This window comes from Xenopus laevis, chromosome 4S, assembly GCF_017654675.1.
Source record: "Xenopus laevis strain J_2021 chromosome 4S, Xenopus_laevis_v10.1, whole genome shotgun sequence".
NCBI classification, from domain to species: Eukaryota; Metazoa; Chordata; class Amphibia; order Anura; family Pipidae; genus Xenopus; species Xenopus laevis.
The window spans coordinates 75,932,355-75,954,505 of record NC_054378.1 but is presented as its reverse complement, the minus strand read 5'-3'; the positions used below and the strand labels follow the sequence as shown (position 1 = coordinate 75,954,505).

The window sequence follows — 22,151 nt, the reverse complement described above, 5'->3', positions numbered from 1 at the left end:
GCCACATAAGGTTACACAAGACAACAATCACCTCCTTGCAGTAGAGGGGAGGTTAAGTGCAAAACCTGTATGGCAATGAAAGGGTAAATGAACAATTTCTTCATTTGTTGTATTATTAAAATATTTTCTTTTAATTCAAATAGGTACTATTGTGCTAATGGTAGAGAAAATATGGGTTTCGAAAAATATGTAATTTTTAACAATAATTTTGATGACTTCTCCTTCAGTAGCACTTGCAATATCAAAGCTCAAGGCTTTAATAAACATATTTAACCGGTTGCTTCATGTACCCTCCCCAGGCAGCTGATTGTGTTGGTTTGCTTGACCTTGCTTCTTTGCAACTGGAAAGGTGTTTCAATATATTGAAGGCCTTACTAGCATCAAGGGGGTTAACACTTATAAATGGAATATTGCAGCCCAGAGCAGGAGTTAGAATATTGATTCCCTTCGTTCATCCTTTACTGTAAGCAGAAAGTACTTATTGCATTTTACACTAAATGCCAGACAGGTGGGAAAGGTTCCTAAAACATCTTAACAGCCAGAAGGTCACAGACTCAAATCCCAGGGAGCCTGCTAAGCCTTTCATCCAGCAGAGGTAAATAAAAAGTGGAGCAGTAATAATGGAATAGATGTATTCATTACTGTATAAAGTACTGTGTGATCTAAGGATAAAAAGAGTTGTATTGGTAAAGATATTATTTTTATTGCTATTATTATTCTAACTGTGCCATTTGTAAGAAATAACTTGAATTGCACCGCGTCTTCAACACTGTCAGAAAGATCAGCAGAGGAGAGCTGTACCATATTGATTTATGTTGATGTACACAGACTCTGTTTCTCTCCAAATAAACATCCAGAATTTTCTGTTATATCAAACTAATAGCACGTTTGTGCCTGTGTAGCAATGCACATATTTACATTTTACTAGGTACATTGAAAAAATCCTAACATATACCAAGTTATGAGCAAGTATAAAGAAATAACAGTGTAGATTATAGAGTTTTCTAAATTAAATATGTTACAATGAAATTTTAATCCACATGCTCCAATGCTCTGCAGCTTCTGACTCTCCAGCCGATCTTTAACTATAGGCATAAGTGGCCACTATGGTTGGTTGGTATTACCAGTAGTTGTTTTTAATTAATTAGTGTTTAGAGAGCGATGGGGTGCCAACTCCTGAACCCCCCACACATGCCAGCAGCCATACAGCAAAAAATATGCTCCGTGGCAGCATATACTTTCAACCCAGACATGCCAGCAATATGGTGTAGGATATTACCTCTGTTCATTGCGGTAGCCCTTTTTACCCTTTGTATCAGTTATAGGTTGTTTTTGTATGTAAATGTGTATGCTCAATGTATACATGCACTTATTCTACAGAGCTGCAGTGCTTTATTACACCTTGTAATAGATTGTCAAAATTCTCTTCCTGATAGCTTAATGTAATGGATAGGCCATATGGTTTATTCTTACCCCAACTACCAAAATGCATTAGTACAAATTCTCTCCATAACACATCCCTTATAATGGAAAATCAACACTTCCCACCCCTTCAGGCTGCAGTACCATGTAATTAATTCATCCCCATTGTAGCCCCTTGTAACAATGCTAATATCTTACCCCCTTCTTTTTTTAATTTTTTACTTGTATATAGGCCAGTATCTCATCCCCTTTTACCTTCTCACTATGAGCCATTGTACCTGCTTTTCAAGTGGACATTTTCTTCTTGCACCCTTTCTACATTTGCCATCTTTACAAATATACAGAGTACTTAGAGTGATGCCAATGCGGGGGAGGCTGGTATTTTTTCAGAAAAGTTGGCAACCCAAAACACAAATGTTCTCTCTTCTGGCAGCCCCAAGTATTGGATCATCAGTACAGTTTTTTTTTTCCCAGCAGAGATTCTCGTTACAAATTCTGTTCTGCAGTGGTCCCATGTAATGGACCTACACAGCATAACGTGATCAAAACATGTGACTTGGCAGCAGACAATTGCGTTAAACAGAAAAAATAAATTCTATCAGAGATCTAATTTCTTCCACATTCTTCCTAGATTGACTTAGCTACATTGCTTTTTAACAAAAATCCGAATATTAAATATGCACACATCCAATATTGTGGTGGTATGAGTGGCTCTGCATATTTTAAAGGGTTTAAACTTTTTTTTAACTTCATATAGTTACACAAGTAAAGGGCTTCCAACTACTTTAGAATTGCCCTTTTCCAGCATGCATGAGCTTGCGACTGGTTAGATCATGGAGAAATGCGACGGTAGCACTGTCGTTAATCTGTTGCATGCGTAGGAATAACAGAGTTGGGTATTTAAAAAAAAAACTCAGGTTAGGTATTCTTTCATTTTGTATTTGACATGGGTGAGCCACAGGGTTTTGGGGTTTTTTTGAGGGAGGGGGGTAATTCTTATTAACACACAGTTTGTTAGATTACTAGTCATTTGCCAAAATGCATTAGATTGTATGTAAAGCCAGTGGTTTGCCCTTAGTTTAAGGATTTTTTTTACTTTTGTGGCATTCTCTCTAAACAAGACATTACAAATGTAATCCTTTTGAAGTCTGTGTAAATTGTGAAAACTCACACATGTATTAATATTTTTGTTGCCCCCAGTAATATATCATCAGTACAGATTTTCTTTCTAATAAACCTATTAATGGATCATGAGCAAAAACACTCTCTTTCCATCATTCCCGATGTAATGGGCAAACACATCTTCTCTCTCACCAAAGCCCTATAGGATGGGTCAGGGTCAGCACAATTATCAGAATTGAATACACATTTTCTCCCTGTGTCCTTAGTAAACAATTGGGTACCAGTGTTTTACATGACGCTCTCTGGGGCAAATTCACTAAGATTCGTAGTTGCGCCAGGCGTAACTTCGCCGCACTTCGCCAGGCGTAGTTTCGCTAGCGCTCCGCAAATTCACTAAAATCCGAAGTTGCACTCGGGTAGCGTAAGGTTGCGAAGTTGCGCTAGCATTGATTCGCTAAGCGAAGCGAAGTTACGCTAGCGATGGTTAATTTGCATATGACGCCAAATTCAAATTTCAATGGAGGAATATGTAGCAGCACTACAAATGTCTGGGAAACCTTCAAAACATCAAATAAAATTTTTATTTTGCCCTACACATGTACCCACTGTATAGTTAAGTTGCCATGAGTTAGGAAATGTAGGGGGAAGGAGGGGAGCCCCAAAAAATTTTTCGATCTTTTTCAGCCTATCACCCATAATATAGAAAAAAAGCCAGCGTTTTTTGGGATTTAGAAAGAATGTGAACTTTTTTTGAAGCAATCCCTATCTACTCTATTGCGCTTCGCCTGGTCTGAGGTGGCGAAGGAAGTCTATCGTAAAATGTAGCGTTCAGTACAATGCGCGCGTTAGTGAATTTGCGTAGTTACATCCGTTGCGCAAATTCGCCAGGCGTAAGGGTGCGAAGTAACACTACGAATGTACGCCAGCGTTCGTTAGTGAATTTGCGAAGTAACGAAAATGACCAACGCTAGCGAATTGACGCTAGCATTAGGCGCTTCGGCGCTTAGTGAATTTGCCCCTCTGACTTTAGTTGGAGGCAATTTGTGACTTTTTTATGTCACATTTTGCAGTAGGGGAAAGTACAGAGTCACTAATAACTTCTGTGTGTGAGGTAAGGCTTAGTCATAGTTTAGACATTTGTTTCTTTCTATTGTTTTTGGACTTTAATACTATTTTTAGTAGACTGCAAACACTGAGCTCATTAAACAAAACCTGAACTGTGGAACATAACTGAAACCCATCTGAGAATATACAGTGTGTATCTCTTGCTCTATTGTAATTATTAATCTTCCCCCTTCTCAAATGAATTCCAGGGGTTTGGAGCTGGGGCCTGCAGTGAGAGCCAGAAAGCTGTTCCGCTGTCATGCGGGGGGAACCATAGATTCCACATTTAATTAAAACGAAAATCCACAGGACCTTTGTTACTGTTAGCTCCTAGCGTGGATTGTGCTGAGGTGAACAGTGGGACATCATCATGCTGCAACAACTTCACCACTATGTACAGATAAAATTGCCAATGGAGATGTCACAATAGAAAATAATATCTGTAAAAAAGTGTTATTATTGGCACTCTTATACACCGCACTAGATGCTGTGTCTCAATTACAGCTGAAAACTGATTTCTGATGGTTTAAATATACTGCTGCAAGAACAGCAGAGTTTTAGTGCAATGCAGAATCGGATCTGGTGATCTTATATTATATACATTGTGCTAAGGGAAAATAAATATTTGATGGTGTGAAGCATTTGATGGATTTGTGTATTATTTTCATGACCATCTATTATGCTTTATTTTAGGATGAACGGGAAGCACGAGAAAATGTGAAGCGAGAGCAGGATGAAGCTTATCGTTTATCTTTAGAAGCCGACCGAGCAAAAGTGTGTTCTTTTTAGCACTTTCATAACATTTCTTCTATTCCAAAATTTCATATTGACACTTATTTACCTGAAACTAGCCTGTATCATTAAAGTAATCCACCTGTTCTGATATATTTCTCCTAGTTACTTCTGTAACTTACTTTAAACTTTGTGCGCCTATAATTATAGTTAGCAAACGGTAGATTTAAAATTGCAATTGAAAGTTTGCGAACCGTTTAACATTTTCTGTAAATTTTATATGAATGTGACCTCAAACGTCATCGGATTTTCAAACAAGTCCTAAAAGTAGATGAAGAAAACCAAGTTAAACAAATGAAACAAAAATGATTATATTTGGTCATGTATTTATTGAGAAAAAAGATCCAATAACATATCTGCATGTGGCAAAAGTGAATCAGTATTCACTTACTTTCTCTCAGTATTTGGTGTGACCCCCTTGTGCAACATTAACTGCGACTAAACGTTTGCAGTTACTTTTGATCAGTCCTGCACATCGACTTGGACTAATTTTAGCCCATTCCTCCATACAGAACAGCTTCAGATATTGGATTTGTAGTTATTTTCAAATTGGACAACTATATTTTTCCTCACAGCTGCCATCAAGGTAGTACAGGCAACTCCCTAGCAGGTGCCCAACCTCTGCTGCTAAGGGTGCAGAGGTTTTCAAGAAATGGGAAGGGACCCATGATTTCAGAAGGCATTCCTATTTTTCCTCAATGGGTAATTAAGAGCAGGCCTGGATTGACAATCTGTGCATTCTGGCAAATGCTAGAGGTGCTTCTATTAGATGCCATAAACAGTCACTATTTTTTGGACTGATCGGGGGCTGTTCACCCCTCTGTATACTTAGAATGCCCAGCCTATTTTGGATCCCATTCACAACCTGACAATGAGCAGGTGAACAATTAATATCCTCATTTACCTTTGATAATCTCTGCAAGTTTACCACCAGTAACTAAAATTCCTAAATTATCATTATTTTCTCTCTGTTATTTTCTAAAATTTCTTTCATAGGCATTTGTAAATGGTCTCTAAGAGTTTTGTTCCCTAAAAGTTTGTTAATTACTGGGATGCCCTGTACTTTTTTCATTAAATGCTTTTTTTTTTCTTTTTTTTTTATCTCATGTTAACATACTTGAAAATTGAACCAAATATCCCATTCTTTTCATAGAGAGAAGCTCAGGAGAGAGAAATTGCTGAACAATACCGTTTGGAACAAATCCGAAAAGAACAGGAGGAAGAGAGAGAGGTAATCTGCTTTATTTTCTTATTTTCTATTACAAATACATCTGTGTAGGATATTATGATAAATAACAAAGGTTTACAGTCTTTGCCTCTTGAACTTTTTCTGTCTGCATTTTGACATATTTACCTAGGTTTTCATTCTCATATATAGTACCAAGAGCAGGTAAAAAAAGGGCTTCCACTGTGAAAAATTACCTTGTCTTAAGTCCCTGTTGGTAAAATTCTAAACAAACAAAAAAAAAAAAAATCAATAAAGTGCACTAGTGCACTTGCTGACGTTACTGTATAGTATTCTATGCAAACCAAAATTTTAATTTAGGCAAAACCCATTGACAGTGTCTGTCCTGAGCTAGATAATTGTAAGTTATCCATTGACCAGGGAAAGGATTAATCCAGCTGTTGCATTTAGATTTTATGGCATTCAGTGTCCCACAACAATAAGCAAAAAATAACTTTTTCCAGCTTTATACGGTCATCTAAATATAAGCAGCATATGCAATGTATGCCCCTCAAATTCTGGTTATTCCACACTCCAGAGTTAACTATTTTGTGAATTTTATAAGGTGTTAGGAAAAAACTTGGCTTGACCATGAATGGTGGCATTTTCTGGGACCTCAAGGCAGACTGTGGACCTTAATTGACAGTATATAGTAGTATAGTATAGAGTTTGTATACATACAAAGCTGTGATCATCTGTCCTTTTCATGCTCAGAAATAAGGGTTGTGCCCTAAAAATAACCAGATTAAAGAAGGAAAGTTGTTTCACACTTAGGGATTCCAAATGTTAGGCACCCCCGAGTGAATGTATTTACTTACCTGAAACCCCCAGCCGGTGCTCCTATCAGCAGAAAACTGCACCGGCCCAGGGTTATTCCAGTGAACACCACGGAGCGATCCTCTTCCGGCTTCTTCTTGCACATGCACATTAGAGTGAAAAGCAGAACATTAACTAAAAAGACAGCTATTTCATTCTACTGCGCATGTGTCTGCCCTGGGAAATTGAAGAAAGAAGGAGCCGGAAGAGGAACGCTCCATGGTGCTTGCTGGAATAACCCTGAGCCAGTGCAATTTTCTGCTGATAGGAGCACCTCATGTAAGTAAAATGACTTTCCTTCTACTTTAAAGATACTGTAGCCTAAGAGCTACTAAAATAGTAAGTATTATGTAATTGTGAAATCTGACTTGTATAAACTTGGCATATTGTGCACATGCAAATCTAAAATCGCATAGTCCATCTCCATTGCATTCATGTACTTTCCTCTCGGTTTCTTTGGAGCTAAAGCAATAGTTCCCAGTAAAACAAACAGGTATTCTCCATAAATGTGCTTGTTCTGTTTCCCTACCTTTCATTATTTTACCCAGCACACAATGGCTGTTTAGAAACTATGTTTTCCTACATAAAAGACAGAGTTAAGTCTACGTTACAGAGTGCAGCCGGACTTGTGTTCTTTTTAATACAGTATGCAGCAATAAGGATAATAAAGAGATATTTGCTTTGCACGACAAAGAGAATTTTAACAATGCTGTTTAATAAAGAATGCTCCACGTAAATTCAGGGATTACCTATAACCTATTGTTGTAGATCTGTGTTTGCTTACACAGAGCGTTTTTTGTTCATTCCATATATTTGAAATGTGGCTATTGATCTATTCACAGAAAAGCCACCTCTTGCCTTTTTGTCAACCAGAGCCGGTTGTTCAGATGCTGAAGTTAAAGCACAGAGCATCTTGTAATTGTTTTTCTGGTCTGTCCTTTACCTTGTATAGTTATTGTGAGTCCTGTGACAGCGCCTTTGGGGACTGGTTACATGGGGGAAATATGAATTGCACATATAAAGAAAAGGGACTCTAATGAGCTACTGTTTATCCTTCTACAATATAATTGAGCAAGTGCAGTAAATAAAGTAGCATCTGTTATTGCAGCCGGCAGGAAAATGTCAAAACAAGTATACAGAGACAGGTGCTTCAATAACAGTAAATTGAAGTAAAACACAAAGCAATATAGGTTGTAGCACCAACATCCATTTTAAGGGGCTCTGAACCCTTTCTACTTTCTTTGTCAAGAAAGCATTTTACCCTTCTGTGTTTTGATCTTTTCAAACTGTTTCTTACTATTTTGGTTTTTGCATAGTAAGTAGAAAATATAACTTTCAAAAAGTATACATCCATTAAATAGTTCATTGGTTTTCAGCTGTGTCTGAAAGCATTGTCTGTTTCAGCACTACTGGCTCTGACTCCTGAAACAGCCCTGGCTCCTATGGCTGCACTGAAAGACACTGCATCGGCTTTAGTGTAGACACACGTAGTGGATTTAGTCACGGAAATACATCTTTACACCTAATATGCTCCATGTGTTTGCACCCAGGCTGTTTCAGTGTTTTTTTCTGTGCAGACACAGGAGCCATTATAGCCCAGTGGGGTGGCTGATACTTTATTGGCAGGCCGAGAGTCAGCCCCGCTTGACATTATTACAACATGCTGCATTTTTCCTGCGTTCGGCGCCTACACACGCCTGAGTGAGTACAGCCCCATTTGAAATAATGACATGCGTCTATTCCTGCGCTCCCCTGCGGCTGAATGCCAAAAAACGGAACGCAGGGGAGCGCAGTGAGTAAGAGCCCTAAGAAAGGCCATGGATGGGGCCGAAACTCTAGTCTTGAGCCAATTCATTAATAAAAATATTTTCCACAATTGTAAGACCTATAAATTACAAATATACATTTAGCTTGAACAAAAAAGGAGGATCTCCAGAAGCTTGCTGAATGGAAAATATGACCAATGTTAATAATTACATTTTTCCTCAGTGTAAACAATTTGACCTTTAATTTTATATGACTTTTGCAAACCCACAAAAGCAGAGAGGGGTGCAATCGTTTTCACTAGTGTGCAGTGTATGTATTAAAATATATTACTCAAAAAGTTTTGTTTGTTTTTTTTGCACAGAAGAACTCTCATCTTTAAACAGGCCCCAAAATGTGATATGTGCTATTGAAATTCACAGTATAATATTTGTTCATATGCATCTGATTTTTTTCAAAAATTCCAGCTGTCCATATGTCTTTTATGGTTAAGTGGTTTATGGTTAGTATATTTTGCTGAGCTCCATATGGATGATATCCAGTAGCCTGCAGTATCACATATTTGTTGTGTTTGCACAGCCTGTTTGGAAGATTTCTCCTGGATGTTGATGTTTTTGTTGTCCTGACTACAGCAGATTAACATATGGGAAGCAGCCATTCAGTTTTTAAGTTGGTCATTAGAAACACAGAAGGTGTTATATGGCTGATTGGTTACTCGATTACATGTTTAGGTAATTCCTCTTTATCTTCAAAGGAAGGTGATTGTGACCTGAGTAAGCCGTTATTGGTGCAGCAATTACTCTCCCACGCTGAAGCCTCGTTAACCTCTTTGTCCTGACAATTAAATCAGCTGTCCTCCTGGGCAGTAATATCTGATCTCATTGTGATTTGAAAGAAGGAGGCTTTATTTTAATTAGTTGCTTAGCACGTTGTCATTAGGCAGTGGGAAATAAACAGAATTGTCACCTGGCACTTAGGTGACATCGCATTGATTATCAAAGGATCTCTTACACCTGTCCCAAAGTCAGAAGGAATGCTGGGAAAGTCATGGCTTGTCCATATTTGCAGCTTTTAGCACAGTTAGTACAATGTATAATTATAAATTATAAAGAGAGCACACTGTATGTAATGGGGCTTCAAGGGCTTTAGTGCTAGGAATGTGTAATAGGTTTCTACAGTTTTTCAACCACCAGTGTTATGTTAATGATATAGGGAATAATGTATGCCCCTACTGTAATATATATACTATATCATGTATGTACTATTGTACAATATATTATAAGTCACTGATGAGTTCCATGACCATATAAAGGCACAAGGCTGAAGGTCAAGCTCTTTTCTAAATTTTTAAAAATGTTGCCCTGATGTACCCACTGCTTTTTTTCCTCTATGAATGTTATTATTTGTGAAATAAAGATGTTTAAAATACTAACCAGATGTATATTTTACCATGGTTCTGCCAATTCCAATTAGTCTGCCCCTTATACAGTCCTGCACCAATCACTTATTGCTTTAGGTTGTATACATGACTGACAGAGAGGCCTTGCGCATGCCCCCCATAGTGTAACATTAACACTACAATGTTTAACCCTTGCTATTAACACAGTAAATATTGTATCTCAAAGTAAAACAGACTCTTGTGTTAATATCCTTTCAGTACCTAAAGAAAAAGTTACTTTAACACATTTCCCTGATTTGACATTTTCCTGGATTTTACATAATTTTTTCCTGGTCCTCTGAAAAACTTAAAATGGGAGTTCTACTGTATTATGATTTATTATTATTGTTGGGGTTGTTGTTAATTATAATAATAATTTATAATAATGATTTCATAGAGTCATGTAATATAAGTGACATCACCAAGCACCATTTATATAGTAGATAATGTACCCCTACTGTAATTTATAAAAATATTATTAGTCATTGAGGAGTTAAGTGACTGTATAAAAGTACAAGACTGCTGGTCAATCCTTTAATACAGGTTATGTGATCCTGAGGTGACTTTTAATCTATTAATTTTAGCAGGGGTTACAGTAATCTACAGTTAAACTTAAATAGGTTAATCAAGAGCTTTCTCTCTTTGCTGTAGAACAAATTGTGACATAAAGTATGGTTTTGTAGGGATTTTTATGCCAAATTATTGGCTTTTAGACAAGTGTCCAAAGGGAAAAAGTTCTACAAGAGAGCTCACCATAAGTTATAAATGGCATGTTTGTGTTGACATAGGAGAGAGCTGTTTATGAGGAAATGATTACAGTTTGGTCCCATACTGTAAATTATAATGATATAATTTACAGGATATACATGGCTCTTGTGTATTGTATTTCAATGATTTCCTTCCATGTAGCATTCTCAGTTGATGTATATATGTTTTTACCTGTGTTTTAAATAGTGTCTTGGTTCTTTAACAAAATTAAAATGCCCATGACTGCACCATAATAATGCATTTTGTTTATGCATCTTTCCCACAGGCAATTCGGCTTTCTTTGGAACAGGCTTTGCCTCCAGAACCACTGGAAGAAAGTGAACCATTAAGCAAGCTCCGTATCAGAACCCCAAGTGGGAAGTTCCTTGAGAGGCGCTTCCTGGGATCTAGCCCTCTGCAAGTTGTCCTTGACTTTGTAGCATCCAAAGGGTATCCCTGCCATGAGTTCAAGCTTCTCAGCACATTTCCTAGGAGAGATGTGAGTATTTTGTCAGTTGATCTTGTTGAAGCATAATAAAGATGAGCCTCATGGGCTAATCTAGTAACAGCATTAACATGTGTTTCTCCCAGAACATAGTTTAAATACCTGTAGTGTTTCGATTATATTAGCATCCAATCAAGTCTGCACAAACAGGAAGACACTGCAGATATTCTTCCAGATGCAAAACTGCTCCATAAAGGGGTGTAACCATTACTATGATATTAATCTATTATACTTCCTTGATGCAGTGGCCCTCATCTAGAAAGATTTCACAATGCTGGAATACATCATTTATATCCTGCCTATCAGGACACGTGCATGAAACCTTGCTTGATATCCATTGTGCTCCATTTTGCTCATTGCTGATTTAGCATAGAAACAATGTGCTGTCAGGATGACTGTCTCCCTGTGCACCCCATAAAGATAGATTTTTTGTGCCTTTTTGTCCGGTTACAGATCTCAACCACTTCGTTTCAATGTTTGGGAACAAATGACTTACAGTATGTGAACATGCGCAGTGTATGTAATAAAATGTCGCATAAAATGTTTTTTTGGCGACAAATATTTCACAAAACTCCAGAGAAGGTGTTAACACTAAACTTTGCTTAGGAATAATGAGTGATGTAATAGTCACTAGCCAATGATTTAACTTTGCGAGCAGCGCTAAACATATGCAAAAGAGAGAAAAAGAAAATCTATTTATAAATTTGAATTATTTGAATAAAATGTAGTCTATGGGAGATGGCCTTCCCATAATTTGGGGCTTTTTGGATAACGGGTTTTCTTGATAACGCATGGATCCATCGTGGATCCATCTGGGTATTTCATTATATATTAAAACTCTTATGTGATGTAGCACATTTGTAAATCAGCTCCATTGACCAAACTTTCATCAGACATAGAGTAAAAGTTAGTTGGTAAATGGCCTAATATTTATGATATGTTCAGATAATGCCACAATTGTGCAAAGTGCATCACAAAGTGTTAGCACAAACATACATTTACAGTGAAACCTCAATTTTACATGCCCTGATTTTAAGTTTTCCCTCATTCCCTCATTGTTGTTTTGTGGTCCCACCTATATATGATGCATAATTAATGTTATCTGGTACTGACTTGTAATCAACTGGCAGTTAGGCAGGTTAAAAAAAAGTTAAAAGGTTACACTTGATGGACATGTGTCTTTTTTCAACCTAACTTACTATGTTATAATACATTTCCCTGATTTTACATTTTCCTGGATTTTACACCATTTTTTTCTGGTCCCCTTTTTCTGGCTTCTACCGTAAAATATCTGCAAATAAATACGAGTGCTAGAAGGTTCAATACATAGTTAGAATGAGGTAGAAGAATGACCATTGGGGGAAACCAACAGAGAAATCAACAGCTGATTAGAACCTACTTCGAAATACTAACAGTTAATATCTGTATGGAGAGATAGGAATTGAACCAGCATACCAGCACTGATCCTAAGCATTTTAAGATTAAGGAAAGAGTGGTCAAGTGTGGTTTTATTAGCAAAACCCCTTGCAAATGTTTAAATATATTATTTATACATAATACATGCCCCATGAATCATTGTGCTTGCAAAAATGACAGATTGGCACAAACTGAACGACAGTCAACAAGAGGATGCTTAAAAGCAATATCTATGTGATTGTGGTCCAGTTTGTGCCACTCTTGTCATTTTTGGAAGCTTTATTAATATGTATACACTGTTTTAATATAATACAAAAGCTAATACAGGCATTTAATAAGTTAAGTGACCATCATGGTAGTAAAAATATGGGATCCCTTATCCAGAAAACTGAACAGGAAGGCCATCTTCTACAGACTCTGTTTTCATTATTTTCTTTCTCTGTAAGTACTGTATCTTCTACTTGATTGTAACTAAGCTGCACAAATCCATATTGGTGGCAAAATAATCAAATTGGATTTATTGAATGTTTATAAAAAAAACCATATGCAGATCACCCTGGTCCCAAGTGTTCCATAAAATACATCCCTTCGCTGTACATGTGTAATTCCTTTTCTGGTCGTTTTTACATGTATATGATTGGCGATTGTATAGGATGTTATAGGGATTTTGGATCCCTTGTAAGTAAAACTTGTTGGCACATGGTCTGATGGACCCCAAAAGCTCCACCATTTTTTAACCAAAGTTTGGCTTCCTTTAAACCAACCCTTTCACTTCAGTTCAGCCATTTTCTTAAAACTGCCTGTTTTCCAGCTGCATCATATGTAGTATAATTAACTATAACATTTATTTATATCTTGTCTTGTTACCTTAAAGTAATTATGGACAATATACGTGTGCTTCTAACTCTTCACCAGCTGTTTTGTGAGAGACCTGTTGTAACTGCTGTCTGCAACATGCCTTTTATTGTGTTTTAATTGCTACCTAGTTAGGCTTATGTTTTTGGCTTGTTCATTTCCATGTGGAATAGCATTAATAAGATCTAATGAGCACTGGAAGCAGGAGATTAAGATATCCAGCGTTACCTGGAGAATTGTCCCTCTTGTGAGTCAGTCTCTGGTGAGGTGGATAGTGTGGCTTGTTGATCTTTGTATGAAAAAGGACCTTTTGCAGTTACAGTTACCTGATCAATTGACCCAACTGTTTTTTATGCTTGATGTGAAGTATGTATCTAGTGGAAACACCCCTTCTCTTAAAAAAAAATATCTAGTCTAGTCAAATCTGAACAAACGTCAGGCTACACACTAGCACCTTAAAGGGGTTGTTGACCTTTAAATTAACTTTTAGAATGACGTAGAGAGCGATGTTCTGAGACAATTGGCAGTTGGTTTTCATTTTTTATTAATTGGGGTTTTTGAGTTATTTAGCAGCTCTCCAGTCTGTAATTTCAGCAATCTGGTTGCTAGTCAGTAGAATTGTGACTGCTCAAGACTCATCCTACCACGCCATGTCCCTATAATCAGCTCCCCAACTTCCTTCCGCGTTTCGGGAAAGCATTCCCTTAATCATAGGCATTGCATAGATGCCTATGATTAAGGGAATGCTTTCCCGAAATGTGTAAGGCGATGCTGTTACCTTAACGTTGCAATAAATCTCCTCAAATCTATCCAACCAACCCTTTAAGAAGACCATATACATGGCAACAATCTGGATACTGCTGTATCCAGATTGTCGCCATGTGTATCAAATAAAGGCTTTTTATTTTAAACACGGACCTATGCTGTTCTTCAAGTATTCCATAGTATGCGAATGGATGGTGGCCATTAATCGCACTTGCACTGGGAAATTCCTCTTGGATTTAAAGGTATAAATAGAGCTGACTCAATCAAGTTTACAAGAAGGTATGATAGAAAATGTGTTTTTTAAACAAGGTATTACAGTGAGATAAATACTACAGTCACATCAATACATTTTCGCTTGCCTACAAAAAGGGACTCGCCATCACTTGGACAGAACCTTCTGCAAGACTAGCCCTGACAACTTTTTAGCATCAGCACAGATGCCAGCTCACCCTCTGTCATTGGGTTAATAATGATCCAGGCCTACTATTTTTCCAAACCTTAATTCCTCTGCACCCTATGGGCTTAGCAACACAAAATATTTAGTATAATAATGTCAGATTGTCCTCCGAGTTGGATGTCGTTGTGTGGTTCAAAAGTAATGAAACAGATACAAACTACGTGAGAGATTTGACATCTGACCCGACATAACTATGGAAGGGACTTTTGCATGCTGCATTTACATCTGACACGTTAGTGTCATGTTGGTAAACGACAGTTAATGCTATTAGCTTTATATATGCGTGGTATAAACAGTGGCATATTTAACCCGCTAACTCCGTGCTGTTCTCTCTAGTGTGTGTACATTTAACTGTGCATAATATGTGATTGGAATTTAATTTAATTCCTCTTTGATTCAGCTGTATACTATTCTCTCATCAACATATTAAACTCAAACAAGAGTAATTCCTTTATAATTATATAAAATGATGCACTTTATTAATCTGACTTGGTGGCAAACAAAATGTTTACACATAAGCGATCAGGCCGCTGAGTGCGTGGGATGCTAATTAAGCAGAATCATCAGCTATATTAAAAGAGGAAAGCCAAAGTCTCTAAAACAAAGCGGCAACAGCTCTGTTTGTTGACAGATGCAGCAGCCGTGTTCTCTGTAATTGGGTAATGGTGTAAACATTGGTGAATCGTAGGGTCCCTTAGTGAATTCGAAACAGAAGGCAAGCAGGAACCGTGGGTATAAACAGTTCCACCCCTTCTCCTGACACCCACAAGCTGCTGCCTGAAACTGTTTTAAGAATATTAAAAAAAGGGGCATTATGCATTTTATTAACTACAGAGGTTCATTGTCTCTAATTAGCTGCTGCCCCATCTGGAAACATTCACTAACATTGCAGTCCCACCTTTCATATTGAGTGTTGCATTTGCCTTGTTACACTGTCGGTGCCAACTTCTAACTGCTGTTTCTACATGGCAAATAATATTTAACAGCTTTAGTATTTAGACATAAACAGACATAACATACTGAATGACACACACCATTAGGATACAGCAATCTAATAAAGACAAGTGTGCCATGTACTAAACAAAATGGCACATCTGGTAACATTAGTTCAGAGTTGACAACTTCCTCCTTCAGTTGCATTGAAATCCTGCCACCACTTGAAAGACAACGAACAGGTGAACATTTACAAATACTAATGTTTATAGATCACCTTTGCAGCCAGATCGATCTAAGATTCAGTTCCCTGGCAAAGGGACATCTCATATCTAGTCTGCCTTCAGTTTGCAAATAACAGAGTTTTGATGAGGTTGTGTTCCTGTAATTACATCCCTAAATGCATCTCTGCACCATCTGTTTATCTTATGCTGCATCATTAGGAAGATGCCTAATTTCTCCAGCAATGTTAGAGAGACCCAAGAAACCTTTGTGCTTAGATCCCTCTTCTTCTTGGTTTTCTGATTAAAGGAAAATTGCACAAACAAAACCCCCCCCCCACATTTATCAGCTGAGGAATAACTACTCAAGTTTTTGGCTCAGATATTTGCATTGGTGCAATTTACCAGTTTGTGATTGCATGTGATTTTTTTCTTTTACTTAATATTTTGTTTCATTCATATATTAAGGGTTTGAAAGTGTGTTAAAATTCGAAGTGGGGACTCCTGTGGGATTCCCAGTGGTTCTAATTTATCAGTTATTAACACGTTCAGGAAAGTCTTTTCATTTATCAAAACATTTCCACTTTCTTGATCCATGTGCCAGTTCCTCAAAACCGATTTGATCTTTTTCAGATGTTTCCATGGGATACCTTAGTTCAAATTTCACCTAAAAAACAATATTGAATTCATATTAAGATTATACATGTCTTCCTCCATTAAACTGTATAATACACGGCTTCATCAATTAAACGTATTTTCTGCTATTCTCTCATTCGGTGTAGCATGGAGAAGAAGTTTGCACATTTTATGGTAGTGGTAGTTTTATTTTTATTCGGCAGAAAAACACACACATACAGCTCCATAGATATATAGAATGCCTTTCTGTATGAAAAAAAGATCCTTAGATTTTTTTTTTAAAATGAACAAAGAAAAGTTTTATAGGCAAGACCAGAAACAATTTTGTCATTTTGTTGAACATGAGTTTAGATTTAGTTTAACTCCTTTAGGCATTAATGGTTGTATGTTTCAAGATCGTTCCGTGCCTAATATAGTTCTTCCCTTTTTAACATAGTAATAATATCATCCTCTCTTCTGCTCTACTGCTCAATCGTTCCCTACTGTAATGCTTTCACACATCTTTTTTTATTCTTTCACATGTCTTATTTTTGTCTCCTGTCTTCACTTCTCCGTTCTGCTTTTGGTTGTTTTCCATTCTTCTATCCTCTGTTTGGAGGAGCTGCACACATCAGTTATCTTTATAGGTGCTTAACCCATTTATTGAGCCATAACCAATTCAAAAAAAACACACACCTTGGCCCTGGAAACAGTTCTAATTCAATACTTTGCCACCTAAAACCTGCCGAATTCTTGTAGAAGTCAATGGCAGAGGTCCGTTGAACCATTTGAAGATGTGAATAGCTTTCTTGACATTTGAGGGGTTTTTTTGATTCAGATTTTCGGGTCATTCCTATTCGATCGAATGTTAGACGTTCGAGTTTTTTTTTTTAAATTACCTCCCGTTGAGTTGTGAGTACATTTAAATTTATTAGAGTTAAAAAAAAATCATATAACTTCGAAATTCGACCTTAGTGTGATTATTAATAATGTGGGTCAAAAAAGTTATAATGTATGGTGATTTATTTCAAAATAACCCATAAGGGCCATATATGGTCCAGAGCTTCCAGTTAAAAACCTCCACCATCAATTATTGTTGCAGCATTTTTGTTCTGTGTATTTTGCCACTGACTATTAATTGTCCTTATATGACCCTGAACGTCATGGTAACTATATTCTAGAATATGAAGTAGGCAGCTTAAATGTTATATACAAATTTTGTAGTTGAGGTACAAGTCTGGACTTACATACAGTTTTTTAAATGTATTCTGCAAATTAATCCTTCCGTTCTTTTCTGCTCCACTGCTTTTTTTATGTTCTTTAATCCCTCTGGTCACCCTCAACTTGTCTAAAGTCTGTTATGGGACTGATGAAGAGTATACCTGGTATGTTTTCATTTCTAATACTGATATGTTTAAGTTTAGATTTGAGGTCAGTATCATTTAATTGAAGTTCTTTAAAATAATGGTCTTATATACTGATATGTATATAAATCTGTGTAAATATTTTTTTCATTCAAATAGCGCTACTTGTACATACAGTGCTGTACAACAGAACAATACATTTATAAAACAAAAAGGTAAAAAAAAAAAAATAACATACAATGTTCAGCTGCATTCTGGATTGTGTTAGAGACAATTGTTCTCTGCGCTATAAAGTTTATAATCGATGTGAGTGGTGGGTAACAGTAATAAATAGAGGGTGTTGTAATAACTTCTATTTATATGACGGATCTGCTTGTTGTATTTCTTATGAGCTTTCCTGAATACCTAAAACACTTAAAATGTTTCCTTTTCTTTAACAGATAACACAATTGGACCCTAACAGATCACTCCTAGATCTTAAGCTGTATCCTCAGGAAACACTTTTTCTGGAAGCTAAGGAATAAGACTGTGAGAGCATCAGTTGAGGCTATGATTTTACTGGCACCACCCCTCTCGTCATGTGCACCTGTACCATCTGGAAGAAAGAGACCCTCCGCAATTCTTATTATGTGGGTTATCAGCCTGAAAAGGAGATCATCCCAATAAGAACACTGAATTTCACATTACCAATCATCCAGCTTCTGATCAAATAAATGCACTATTACACCAAAGGGGTTAAAAGAGCATTTTGTGTTTGTAGCTGGGGACATTTCCCATGGTGCCCTGTATAATGATGTGGAGTATCACATTGGCTTATAGCTTAAAGACAGGACAAATAGCTTAATGCACAGTTCACAAGACTGGTATCCGACACCACAGAAAGTTACAGTAGAGGATTGTGATAATTTTTAGAAAATTTTTTGTAAGTGTCTGGTAACTTAGAGGGAAACTATAATAAAAATGTAATATAAGCTTTATCATACTGAAACAATCAATTAAAAATGTTGTACTGTTTCTGAAATAATAAAGTGTATGTTCACTATCCCTCTCTCAGCATCTGTTTATCTTCATTCTGTTTTCATGCATCAGTTGGATGTCAGATTTTTATTGAGATATCCAATATAGCATATAGGAGAGGCTTCCTTTCCTAGCAGATGAATTAGCGCTCACTCAAATAACTGATTCCAGGTCAAACAAAATAACTGGCTTTGGCACCAATTCTGCATGTAGAGAGACAGGATTTCTGCTGATTTTAATAGAGTGAGCTCTAACACATTTTCAAGGCAAAAAAAGAGCCCCCCCATAAGATATATTGGTTTTTTCCCAAATGAATTAGCTAATAGTGCTGCTCCTGCAGAATTCTGCACTGAAATCCATTTCTCAAAAGAGCAAACAGATTTTTTTATATTCAATTTTGAAATTTGACATGGGGCTAGACATATTGTCAAATTTCCCAGCTGCCCCAAGTCATGTGACTTGTGCTCTGATAAACTTCAATCACTCTTTACTGCTGTACTGCAAGTTGGAGTGATATCACCCCCCTCACTTCCCCCCCACCCCCCCCAGCAGCCAAACAAAAGAACAATGGGAAGGTAACCAGATAACGGCTCCCTAACACAAGATAACAGCTGCCTGGTAGATCTAAGAACAACACTCAATAGTAAAAACCCATGTCCCACTGAGACACATTCAGTTACATTGAGAAGGAAAAACAGCAGCCTGCCTAAAGTGCAGGCACAAGTCACATGACTTGGGTCAGCTGAGAAATTGACAAAATGTCTAGCCCCATGTCAGATTTCAAAATTGAATATAAAAAAATCTGCTCTTTTGAGAAATGGATTTCAGTGCAGAATTCTGCTGGAGCAGCACTATTAACTGATGTGTTTTGAAAAAAACATGTTTTCTGATGACAGGATCCCTTTAACTGTCATTCAAAATAAGACTCCCAACTCTCGCATGAAGACAGAATGAAGAAAAACATTCTGAGAGAGAGGTATATTTGAGATTAACTCAAATATCTTAGAAATAGTTCCGAATTTTTAATTGATTATATTTAGAAAATCTCTTATTTCAGTATCATGAAGCTTGTATTACATTTTCATTTTCACGATAGTTCCCCCTTTAAGAAAGAGAGATCATCTTAAGGTCTGTAATTTATTTGGTAGTCTAGCTATAAAAAGAATGCATTATCCATTCCCTGTTCATCAGGGCAGTCTTATCCCACTATTCCTTGTCCTGGCAGTCTCACAAATAGCAATATATTTTATACAATGGAGAAAACTAACAAATAAGCCTCTTACGATCGAGCAGTTGGGCAAACGTTGCCACCATTAACAAATAGGGCCTTCGGATACTCCACATCAGTATAACTTGGCAGTTTCTTTTCTGGAGATTGATTAAACTCCTTAGATGCCAAAGGGGCCCTCACCCCATCACCAGGACTGGTGGCAAGGCAGGAAAGCTGTAAATCAGGGATGTCCAAATTGCAACTCTCTTGATGAACTGCACATTTCAGCACCAACTGTCAGCTTTAAGCTGTTAGTGATCACTGAAATTGTATAAGGGTAGAACTAAATGGACGTTTTCGGTGCAATGCGGAAAAACACATGCAACGGAAATAAGGTAAGAGATAGAAATGTCGGATGAAGTCGCAGCAACCAAAACGTCCGTGTAGTCTTACCCTAAGAGGGCCACAGATTGGACATCACTGAAATACCTACTGAAAATCTTGGTTGCTACACAATGTCATTTATGCTTGTTTTATCATCATGTAGAGAGACCCATTGGTACTGTGGGCCCAGGGCACATGCTTTTCTGTCCTACACTAAAACCAGGCCTGCCATCATTTTACGTTTGTGCCAATTTGCTGCAAAATGTGTGTAAGTTCCCAGTGTACCAGGCTCTTGCAATTTTGCCCTAATTCATGGGAACCTTTCACACACACACACACACATATATATATATATATATATATATATAATTGGGCTTTTTACAGTGCTCTGCAAAAAGCACTCTACACAAAATCAACTAGTAAACAAAGGCCAAGGAACACAAAGTCCACTCTCCACATAATACATATTTTAATGGCAGCAGTGTTGTACAATATTTAGCTTAAAATTCTGCTTCCAAACTTGACTGCATATCAAAGAGACCCCCAAACAATTAGCATGGTTATATTAAGCTATATACAGTTCTGACTTACTTGCTCTTTGTATAACTCCATTGATTCTATTGGATTAAGGCGTGCCCCTTCAGTGGTCTTTGTGCATGTGACATACACGCGTACAGACAGCAGTACTTCTTCATTCGGAAGTACATTCATTTTACCTTAACAGCCTATAAATGGTTCCTGTTGAAACATGTCAATTTCAAAGCATAATAATATTTCCAAATAAAGAAGAGCTGGTTTTTTTGTACTGCACACCAACTATAAAAGAATTATTGAAGTACTGTGAGTCCTACTGGTTTTTAAAGCACCAAGCCTATATTATAGCTGGAAACCATTGCTGCAGTTTTGTTGAAATGTATGTATATTTTTTTCTGAAAAATTGCTGGTTTCAATGTGTGCCTACATTTTTCACCTAATTTATAGTCAAAAATGTTGGATTGTTAGGATGTTCCATGCGCCTGAGAATTTACAGTATTACAAAGAAACTCTAGATGACCTGCTAACATGTGAGGCATTGTTTGAAGAAAATACTTTGGTAGAAATGACAATTTATTTATTTCTGATTGCAAGTTCTTTTTCCTTCTTTTTTTGTTTGTTTGTTAATGGGGGCGAGGGGGGGGGCTACATTATTTTACAGTGTGTGCCTCTTACTTATATGCTTGATGTGAGTATTTATCTCTGAATAAAGGACAGACCAACACAAGATACTTGAAATCGTCACAAGACTTGAGAACCATCACATTTAGCTCTAGTGGAAGCAACTTCTTTAAGGGGGAACTAAAGCCTAACTAAAGAAGTAGGTAGAAATGTTGTACATTATGTTTTGGGCTTCTGTACCAGCCCAAGGCAACCACATCCCTTTAGCAGTAAAGTTCTGTGTCTCCAAAGATGCCCCAGTAGTTCCCCATCTTCTTTTCTGCTGATTCACTGCACATGCTCTGTGCTGCTGGCACTTACTGAGCTTAGGGACTGACTCACAATATACAGTACAAACAGAATAGAAATGTCACAAAATAAGGCTGATAAGTAATTAAAACAGATAATTACTACATGGCAGCACAGAAACCAGTGCAATTAGCATCAGCATTTAATAATCAGCCTTGTAGCATCAGCTTATATTACAGACAAACCTAATTTTCTGATTAATAATTTGTGACAGTCCCTAAGTTTAGCTTCTCAACAGCTGCTCAGGGCCCACTGAGCATGTGAGTGTCGCAGACACTTTCCAAGTTGGTGACCCCCTGTGACAAGTTTGAAGTCCTGGATCATTGCTGCTATTGACAAGCTGAAACTTTAGGCTGGTGCAATAAGTTCAGTATGTAAAACATGGCATTTTTAGCCACATTTGTTTTTAGGGTTTAGTTCTCCTTTAAACTTTAGCAAACAAACAAGGAAAGCCTTGTTCCTCATCTGTGTATGTA

The 22,151-nt window shown here is 37.2% G+C and overlaps 1 protein-coding gene across 1 annotated transcript in view; it reads left to right on the top strand.

Annotated features, from left to right (window-relative positions):
- faf1.S (Fas (TNFRSF6) associated factor 1 S homeolog) overlaps positions 1-21,433 on the top strand; it is a 140,004-nt gene extending 118,571 nt beyond the window's left edge. Inside the window, 4 exon segments of the mRNA NM_001086748.1 lie at positions 4,342-4,422; positions 5,594-5,671; positions 10,717-10,929; positions 18,002-21,433. Coding sequence (NP_001080217.1) covers positions 4,342-4,422; positions 5,594-5,671; positions 10,717-10,929; positions 18,002-18,085 — 456 coding nt within the window. The 3' untranslated portion in view covers positions 18,086-21,433.
- Positions 21,434-22,151: the final 718 nt, after the last annotated feature.